A 10,348-nucleotide genomic window follows, 5' to 3' on the forward strand; every position below is an offset into this window, starting at 1 on the left:
GAAATCTGGTTTTATGGACTAATGTAAACAAGGCAGGACTTTGTACAGCACACAGTGAGGGCTGATGTCCACTGGCTGTTCTGTCACCTGCATGTGAGGATGCTGTGATATATCTCTGAGTGCTGGAAGGGATGAACAGTGACCTTTGAGCACTGACTGATAAAGGAATGGTGGTATAGTTCGTGCAAAACCCAGGCTGGCTTGTTGACTTTGGCTGTTCTGATAAAAAAAAAAGAAGAAGGTATTTCCTGGCTTGTTGACTTTGGCTGTTCTGATAAAAAAAAAAGAAGAAGGTATTTCCTAAATTCAAAGGTCAGGATGCAAACAAAACTAAATTATCTATTAAATATGCATGTGCAGCTTCACATGGTGGAAAGAGCCAAGAATCTTAATAATACTTGATTTTCTCTTTTGTCAGTTCTTTGAAGTGTTTCTAGATTAAGAAAGGAGCAAAGGGATTTGAAACACAAATTTGGATTATAAACAAATGTCAGAGTTATTCAACTGGTTTTCTCCTAAGGAAACAGAGGGAATCCAGCCAGCCCCTCAAGCTCCACATGTCATTCCCATTCCTTTGTGAGACACTAAGTATTTTAGAGCTCTCAGAGGACTACAGAAAAATTCTGTCAAGTCACAAACAGTTCATACCCATTAGTAATCACTTCAGTGCTTTCCACACCCGTTCACTCTGTGACCATAGATTTCTGTTGCACATCACTACATCCCTACTGACACTCCCTAAATAATTTGTGCTGAGCTGGCCCACTTTTGTCATTACAACGTGCACAACTGCAACATGTCATTTTTCACTGGAGCGGTTTGGACCTCTGGGTTGCTCAAGCAAAAGAAAACACCCGAAAACAGTATCTGACCTGACCATTAGACTCAATATTCCTAAACACAGCTAAGAACATTGATAATGTTCCAGATGATAATGTGGAGAAACTTCTGAAGATGTCTGAGGCATGGAGGAGGGATTCTTAATAAGGTTTAAATAAGAAGCTGAAGCAATCTGAAAAGAGGACTTTTGGGGTAATCTGACATCAGTTCTGCAATACAATAGCAATATGGAGAATTTAAAGTAGTATAATGGTGTCAAGTGAGATTGCTTTCTGTCCAGTTCCTCTTCCCTTTCAGTAATCCTTCTCTTCCAGTTTCATCCAAGTACAGTTTTGCTTTTCACTCTGAAAGTAAATATATTTATCCCCTCTCACATCTCTAGAATGACTTTCTCCACAATAAAGACTGCAGATTATATATCCTAGAAAAGGGCTTAACAGCTTGTTCTCACTGAGGTGAAATGTATTTTTATTATTGTCTGTATTACAGAGATAGACATTGCAGGTAGTTCAGAAATGGAATAGTAAACACACTTAATGTTATCATTCAGGTATTCCACGGGTTTTCCATATTTTCCTGTACTAACCCAGCATATTTCCTCTGTTGAGAGAAAGGCCTGTTTCCAACTTCCAATATTTTTCTATCACAGGTGAAATAGAGGGAAAGGTCACATTATCTCCAATAATGTGAAGAAAAAAGCCCTGTGTTCCCAAAGCAATTTAATTCTATGAGAAATGCATCTGCTTTAGTACATTATAAAACACTGTCCTGAGCAGGCCCTTCAGAGACTCAGAGGCAGCATTTTGCAGCTGCTCCTCAACACCTCACTAGATAATACAGTGCATAAATTTGGTTGCCCTTGATTATAGAATCTTAGAAGTGTTTAGATTTAAAAAGACCTCTAAGATCATCAAGCCCAACTGTTCCGCCAGCGCTGCCAAGTCTCACTAAACCATGTCCCCAAGTGCCACATCTACTTGTCTTTTAAATAGGCCCCAGTTTGGCAGCTGCACAAGGATAAGAAAAGAGTGACTAGTATTTAGGAAATAATGACCAGAGGGAATAGTTTAACTTACACATAGCAGAAAAAACCAAGCCAAACCTAACCAGAAGCTTCTATCATCTATCCTTTCCCATTCAGCCTCCAGGTAAATTATGTGAATTTGTCAAGACAACACAGAAAGTACCTTTTAGTACCAAGGACGTATAAGAAGAAATAGTACTGCACATATTGTCATTCTTGTAAAACCAGTATTATTGAATGAATTAATTTTGGATGTCATCTTCATTTAAATGTAATGATAAATCAGGAAAAAAGAGAGATTTCATAGCCCTTTGGATATCTCTGTTTTCCTTCTGAATGGATATTATACTGACCATACCAGGCACTGTTTTATAATCATGACAGAAGTTTCAGATTGCAAATTTCAGTACTGGTCTCTGAGGGTTTGGGTCAACCTTTTCATCCCTAACAAACAATAAGCTTAAGTAATAAAACAGACAGACAATCTCCAGTCTGTGGTGTATTACCAGTTTCACCTACAGCTGACAACAAACAAAACAACACAAACCACAATCTAACCAAGTCTATTTCACAGTGTTATTTTAACCCAACCCTGGACTCCCAAAGAATATACAGCTGCTGTGAAGTTATTTAGGGTATGTCTGCACAGACAGCTGCATGAACTCGCTGTGCTTTTGCTCTGAGCTCCAAGGCAGGTCTGGGAGCTGTGTGGCCACATTAGTCCTTGGCAGGAGAGCCTGGACACAAAGCCCTGCTTATGTGGCAGCACCAATTCTGGCACGGATCGGCACCAGCATCACCAGCTTGGCTCCCAGGATGAGGGGCTTCACAGCTGCCTGCACCCACAGCATCCCCAGCCTGCACCCACAGCACCTGCAGCCTGCACCCACAGCATCCCCAGCCTGCACCCACAGCATCCCCAGCCTGCACCCACAGCACCTGCAGCCTGCACCCACAGCATCCCCAGCCTGCACCCACAGCATCCCCAGCCTGCACCCACATCTTCACGTCCTCTTGCACAGTTCACAGAATTATCAACTCTCCAGATGAACTTCAGATGAGTTCTGAGAGGCAAAGTTTGGGATGGCCCAGTGAGGCCGAACAGTGGCAGAATTCCATCAGAACACAATGAGCAATATTTGTCATTAGTGGGATGTAAAAATGCTACTGTGTTCCCCAAAGCAGAGAGCTGTGGAAAAAAATATATGGGGAAAAGAGTACTATAACAGAGTAGTTTCTAATTAAATACCAGGCTTTAACAGCATGAATAAGAATTGCCAACTTGGGAATCTGAGCAGAAGGACGAAGGATTACCAGAACTGATGGCATTATGGACAGGAATCCCCTTAAAGAAACACAGTTCTATATTTAGCATATCGTATTTAATTCATCAACAAAACTACAATAGTAACCAATGTTTATTACTACCCCCCAAGTGAGCCTTTGAATAAATATAATATTTTATTAGTATACACTTGCTTGTATCAGGCACAACATACTCAGAGGAACAAGCTTTATGATTTAAAAAATACAGGTCAAGTCAGTTGTTTAGCTTTAAAGGGAACAATAGTTCCTTAACAAGGTCTGCACATGGAAAAGGATCAAGTCTTTGCTTCTGATTACTTCTTAAATATCTAGAAAATGGTTGGTGGTAAATAAATACGAAATTTAATAATCATCATAATCTTAGGAAAACAAGCAAATATTCCCTGGGGTAACCAGCTGAACAGTGCAAGTCTGCCCTGACAATTCTTTCCCACAAGCACTCTCACTGCTTACTGCTAATCATAGCTATAGAAAACTCAGCCCTGTATCTATTACCAGATAAAAACTTAATCATATAAACAAGGAGGGTGCTGAAATAAAAGGATATAAAGGATATAACTTCATACAGGACAAAGAGAAGTCAGTAGGTTCAGCTAGTGTAAACCTGTGTAAGTCTGGCTTCAGCCTGCTTTTCTGGAGAAGCAAGACTTGTTCAGTCAAACACTGTGTCTGTGAGAGCCCTTACTGATAACATTGTAATTAATTTTTCTCTGAAATTATGCAGAGGGGATGGAAGGCTCCAAAAGAGAGAGTTAAGTTCCTGTAAGGTCTGTGAAAGTGTATGTTGAATGCAGGAGAGAAATCATGTGTGGGCTTCTGGTGTTAGCTTGCAAAAGAACCAGGGGCTGCAAGCCCTGCCTCTTCTCCAACCTTCCTCCCAGCTCTGCAGCACACACGGTTTGCACTTGGGTCTGGTGCCCGTGGTGGTTCTGCCTGGGGTCTGGTGCCCGTGGTGGTTCTGCCTGCCCTGAGCTCTGCCGTGCTGGGAGCCAGACCTGGCCTGCCCTGTGGGCTCACCGGCACCTCCAAACAGAAAGGGAGAGGGGAATTTCTTTTTGGGGTAAGTGCCACAGTGTGGCCTCTCTGCCTGCCACAAGGAATCCATGCCAAACAGCAGCATTATAAATGCCTCAGCAATGCTAAATTTTTCAGTCAAAGTTTGCAACTTCTTCAAAACATCACTCAAAACAAGATACAAAGTTGTAGCAGACCAGGTTTCAGTACCTGCTTCCCCAAAGTACTGAAGTCAATGCAGTTTTTCAGCTTACTGAAAATCAAGTGTCCAGCCTGGTGGACACTGCTCAATACAAAGCTGGTAAAGTGAGATGAGGACGGTGGGGCAGGGAATGGGCACAAGGATGAAGATGCTCTGAAGGGAGGTGACAGCCCATGAGTTGTGTCACAGTACATGGTTGGCCTGTACCCGAGCCAGTGCTGTGCCTGGCACTGCTGGCACAGACAGGAGGGGGGCAGAGGGTTTGTACCATCTTTAGCAAGAGTGAGAAGGTATTAGTGGCAAAGTTGAGTGCTTGTTCCTCTCCAAGTTTTTTGCATCATGCAGACGCCTGAAGATCAGATTGGATTACTTCAAGCATTTAAGAAGTTGAGAAAGTAAAGTGATGAATAGGTATCCATGGCAATCAACTTGTCCTGGAAGCAGGTGAAGGCATCACATGTGTGTGTGTGTCTGTGTAAGTTTATAATTAACCATAGTGAAAGAGAGTGGAGGGTACCGGCAATCCCTGGGATGCAGGACCCCAGGCCGTGGTACCAGCAATCCCTGGGATGCAGGATCCCATCAGTGGTCCCGGCAATCCCCGGGATGCAGGATCCCATCAGTGGTCCCGGCAATCCCCGGGATGCAGGATCCCATCAGTGGTCCCGGCAGTCCCCGGGATGCAGGATCCCATCAGTGGTCCCGGCAATCCCCGGGATGCAGGATCCCATCAGTGGTCCCGGCGATCCCCGGGATGCAGGATCCCATCAGTGGTCCCGGCAGTCCCCGGGATGCAGGATCCCATCAGTGGTCCCGGCGATCCCCGGGATGCAGGATCCCATCAGTGGTCCCGGCAATCCCCGGGATGCAGGATCCCATCAGTGGTCCCGGCAGTCCCCGGGATGCAGGATCCCATCAGTGGTCCCGGCGATCCCCGGGATGCGGTCCCTCGGTGTCCCAGCGGAGCCGCCTGGTGGCCGCGGGCGGTATCGCAGCCCGGGCCTCTGCCCGCGCCGGGAAGTGCAGGAGGTGCCGGGAAAGGTTTAACAAACCTGAGCAGCGGTAACTGTCTGCAGACTCGGCCCCGCGGTTTTTTTAACATCTCCGAATTCTCGGGGCAGGATGCACAGGGAGACACCTCTGCCACACTTGATAAAAACCTGAGATACGTGTTGAAACCTTTTGCATGTAAGGAAGAAAATATCCTATTTGCACTTCAGCTGTCAGATGAGGATTGAAGACACTGTCTCAGAGAGAATCAGGGAACTTCAGATCCCCTGCAGCTGATATTTCAGGCTTGTTGAGGACACCTCTCTGTCCAACTGCAGCAGGAGCTCAGGCAGTGCCTAAATGTGTAACTATGAATTCAGATCCGGCTCCTCTTCTCTCTCATCTCTCTTAATATTCCCATTCCCAGGCTTAAGAATAGTATCCTATGTTTATACATATGGTAAGCATTGTACATCTGGTAACTACAGGGTCTAAAATTTTGTAACAGCCACCACTGAGTGTCCCCAGGGCAGACACAATCTGTCGGACTGTTTGTCTGATTTTTAAATTTCCATTGCTAACAGAAGTGGCATCCTCTGTTGTGTGGGTACTTGTCATCATCACCGAGAAAAGCAAACTCTATAAATGAGACACAGAGGATACTAATAGGTATGAGCAGGGCTAGAGCTCAGGCAGAGGATGGGGGCAATAAATATATAGTTATTCCAGAGTTGTTCTCTGATGCTGTGAAGCTTTTTTATGTAACCAGGTAATTGAAATAATATCAACCTCCATCCTTAATGAAGGTCCAGGCCATAAAAAAACCAAAAGCTCAAATTGGCAGGCTAGTGGGTGGTGATTGCTTTTCCAAGATTTTTCTGTCTGTGAGAAAAGAAGAAGACCATGGGTGACAGGAGACATCAGAACAGGTATGGGAGCTGTGGGATAGAGCACTTCCAGGTGCTGGGACAGAGTTGGGTAAAACAAGAAACTGTCCATTGAAGAAACAGTCTCAAGTTGTTCAACTGATTTCTTCTGCTTCCAGGGAACTTTTAAAATAAACACCATTCAGAGATACCTGACTATATCATAATTTCCTCATTCCTAATGGATACAATCTGCAGAGTTCCTATTTTACTCTCTAACTATCAGGTCAAGAGGGAAAGTACACATTTTCAGGCATTTCTGTAAAAGGCTGGATCTGTGCTAATGGCCTGTAAGTACAATATTTTCTAGTCTATTGTCAGTCTTCTGACACAGTTACCATATTTTACTTCTGCTACAACCCTTCAAAATAAACTCTAGACTTGGAGATGGAGTATTTTGCACTCAGTCCTTTTAATCTTCCTTTCTTAGATTAGAAAGCTATTTCTATTTCTTTACAAGTAATTTTTTTCTTTGTGTATATAAGGAAAAACTTGCATTAATTTCAACTAGGAGAGCAATATTTAGAGCTCTTTTCATGGTGCTGTACCTCTGGCTTTTGTAAACAATAATAGAGAGTAATTTAAAAGATAATTTAAATGCCTTTGCTCTGGCAGGACAGGCTGAGAATATTCCAGATCCACAAAGAAATGTAGTTTAAATGTGCATGCAGATTGGTAAAAGTACAGAGCATAGGTTTACTGATTTTATGAAATGGATGTGTGGAAAATTTAATTGCATCGAGTAGTTTTTACTTGCAAACCCCTGACATTTCAGTTTGCAATAGGAAGTGATAGTTTGTTACACACAGAGATGGACTCATACTGTCGTGCAAGGGGAGTTAATCCATTTGAAGTTCTGCAAAGTTTCTTGTCAGGCTCAGAGGTTCACTCCTGACACACCTGTAGGTAACCTGAGCCATCACAGGTTGTGTCAGAGCAGCTCTCCCCTGTGTGCTGTTGCTCTTCCTGACATCTCTAAAAAAATACAAGAGGATCTAAAGAACTACACATTTTAGGGAAGGGCATGTGAATCTGCTCCAACCCTTTTCTGTCCTCCTTACTCCATCACTTCCTCCTGTGAGACTCTTGTTTTCACTGGAAAACTCTCCTTCTACCTCTCAAAAAAAATAATCTCTTGACATGTTTTGTCTTGATGTTGTCTTGCTGCCCGGGACAGAACCGGAGTGAGTCTGTGGCCACGTGAACAGTTTCATGCACAGAGCACCATGACTCAGCTTCGTTCTGTGAAAGACCATGAGAAGGCAGATCTAAAGGCAGATAATTTAAAACTAAAATTAGTGCTCAGTTGTGTTAATTTGCAGCAACTCTCTTCAGTCTGAAGACTACAAACTTATTCTTTCTTAAAGTGGAAGATGAGGTCTTGGTGTATGTATTAGGTTTCAGAAACTGAGGCTTCAAGGAAAGGCACCAAATATTGCAATAATTTTTTCTCAGGTCTGGTAAAGTTAGCTTTGTTACTCTTCTTATATCTTCCCTAAGCACTGGGCACACAGTTTAGCATTGGCCATTTGTAACTGGTGTGTGGTTGGGACTGTAGTCAGTTGGAAGACAGTCAAGCTCAGAGGAGAGAAAAACCTCTCCTAAGTCATGCCCTCCCACTGCAAAGGCAGCTCCCATGCACTGTCCATCAGAACAGGATCTAGATCATTAATTCTGCTACCAATAAAGTGGCACCATTAAAGGTTCTGCCTTTAATGTACTGAGAAATCACTTTCACTTCCAGCTGAAGCCAGGTATATACTATTAGTTCACTGGAGACACAGGGTTTTTTCAATATTCATCATATTACAGCACATCTCTCAAAATACTGCGGGACAAGATAAATAACTGGGCTTTTTCATCTTATTTGAACAGTGTATTGTTTCAATAATTTAGACTTAAGGTGGGTTTTTTGATAAGGTGGGTTATTTATTCCATATATTTAACTTCTAGTTAGCTTGAAAGAAAAAGTCCTCCCATTACAAGGGGAAAAGAAAACAATAAAACCCCCTGCACGTTAATTTTAAAGCCAATAATAGCTGTACGAGATATTGCAGAAATGATCCTATTGATTAAAAAACATGTTCATGGCTCCACTATAAATACAAATGCACAGCAGTCAGTGATGCCTCTGGCACTGTCACTTAATTCAGTCACAAGTAAAACAGTGGCCATGACAAGTCTCATTTAGGAAACGTGAAAACTTATTGGAACTATTGTTGTCCTCACTTACCTTGAGACAACCAGTGGGAGAATCAGCATTTTCAGCATCCTCATCAGTAACTCACCAGGAAACTGGAAGTAACTAATTTCCTAGAAATACATGAAGAGATGTTTATTGTTTTGAGCTAAAGACTGTCTGCCTTCACAAGTGCTGCCAGAGCTGGGGATCAGATAACACGGGTAAAATCTGCAGCTTTGGCATGAAAGGTGGCAAAGATAGCAGGCTTCAAAAGATCATTTTAAAATTAATTAGATTACATAATATGTTGCTATTCAATAAACACTCTACATGGCTTGTTCCTTTACAAAGGAAGACAGAAATAAAATATGTCATCACTTGAGGACTGTTGTTAATAGGTTGCTCTGAACAATCTCTTCATTCTGTATTTTGTGTGTTTTCCTAAGTATGTGTGAAGCTACTGCTTGGTCACAAACGATGCTCAGACAGTGGTTTGCCATAGCAGAAAACAGAATTGGTATAGTTTGGTTGCATTTACTAAATGCCATATTTTTTAACCGAGATTTATATTTTGTGCTCAAACAACACATTCAGCAATGCATGTTGTCGTCTGGTCTGTCTGACTAATGCAGCAGAAATCAGCACCCCCAAGGGCTTGGTTGAAGTGTGCTGTGGGAGAAAGCCCCAAGTGACTTCAGTAACATGGTCTGCTAATGATGGGAAATCTTAAATTCGTTAACATGGAATGCCATTGCTGTGATATAAACATCTGCACCTCCGTGCATCTGATGCTGAAAAATATTCCCAGTGTTTTCTTTACACATACATATTCCAAAATAATGTAAAATCCAATATATTGCAGTACCAGTTTTTCCAGGTCTACATTAGATGCTACATCTCTTCTAGCTTAAATGTCCACTATTATTATCCATACTTGCAACATTCTGTGTTTATGCTACACTTACCAGGTGTCTTAGAGACCAGAACCCTTTGCTGATGTATTGTTTGAGAACGTGTGAAAGGACCCAAAGATCAACTTAGATTAACAAACAGATGGAATTAAACTAATTTAACAAATATATATACACAATTTTTGTGTTCCAAAGCCCGTGCTGAAGTTGCACAAGTTCCATATGTCTTCTGTTACGTAAGTGTGGTATTTTCTCTGCAGTGTTGCTGCCGTGCCCACTCTTACCTGCTGGGAGAGTCGTCTCGTCCTCAGGAAGAATCCAAGGAGACAGCCGATGGTGACGGACAACACGGAGAGGATGAGCAAACCATTCCTTTTACAAACATCCTTGATCCGAGCGAGGATTGCATCCAAAGCCACCGCCATGCTGTGCTCCGTGCTCTGCGGGGAAGAATCAGCATCCCATGAGGAGAGAATTCCCTCACTCCTCTTGTTCGAGTGGACAGATCTGGCTCTGTATAGATCAGATCAAAGCACTTCCAGTTCTGCTTAGCTGACCTGCAAGGTCACCCCTCTGCCAATAGCCACCAAGCAAGCAGCTGGCGTTATTGTTCCAAATTAATACCAACAATCCTATTATCAACTACATCATTAAGAGCCTGGAAGAAGATTAGGGGGCTCTGGAAAATTAGAACAGAATGCAGTAGTATTTCTAAAACAAGACTAGTTCAAAACAAAGTGACACTCCTGGGAGAAAGACGGTGCATTCCTCAGTCTCTGAATTTGGGGTCTGGACACCCAAACCTGGAAAGGGAACTCTACAAGTCAGCACTCACACAGGGAACAGGAACATTACTGCCGTTCTCCTAAAGGGTAGGGCAGGTAACATTTGGAACAGGACTATCACAACAGGGCAAGCTAGGTGAAACTGGAC

At 42.8% G+C, this 10,348-nt stretch overlaps 1 protein-coding gene across 1 annotated transcript in view; it reads right to left on the reverse strand.

The window, feature by feature from the left end:
• Window positions 1-9,840, reverse strand: part of SLC1A7 (solute carrier family 1 member 7) — a 48,729-nt gene extending 38,889 nt beyond the window's left edge. The window contains exons 1-2 of the mRNA XM_027748703.2: window positions 9,700-9,840; window positions 8,556-8,635 (exon numbers count right to left, since the gene is read on the reverse strand). Of these exons, the coding sequence (XP_027604504.1) occupies window positions 8,556-8,635; window positions 9,700-9,840 (221 nt within the window). The remainder of the gene's footprint in view (window positions 1-8,555; window positions 8,636-9,699) is intronic.
• Between the last annotated feature and the right edge of the window lie 508 nt (window positions 9,841-10,348).

Source organism: Pipra filicauda, unplaced genomic scaffold, assembly GCF_003945595.2.
Source record: "Pipra filicauda isolate LSUMZ 115617 unplaced genomic scaffold, ASM394559v2 scaffold19_size4547281_pilon, whole genome shotgun sequence".
In the NCBI taxonomy this organism is placed as follows: Eukaryota; Metazoa; Chordata; class Aves; order Passeriformes; family Pipridae; genus Pipra; species Pipra filicauda.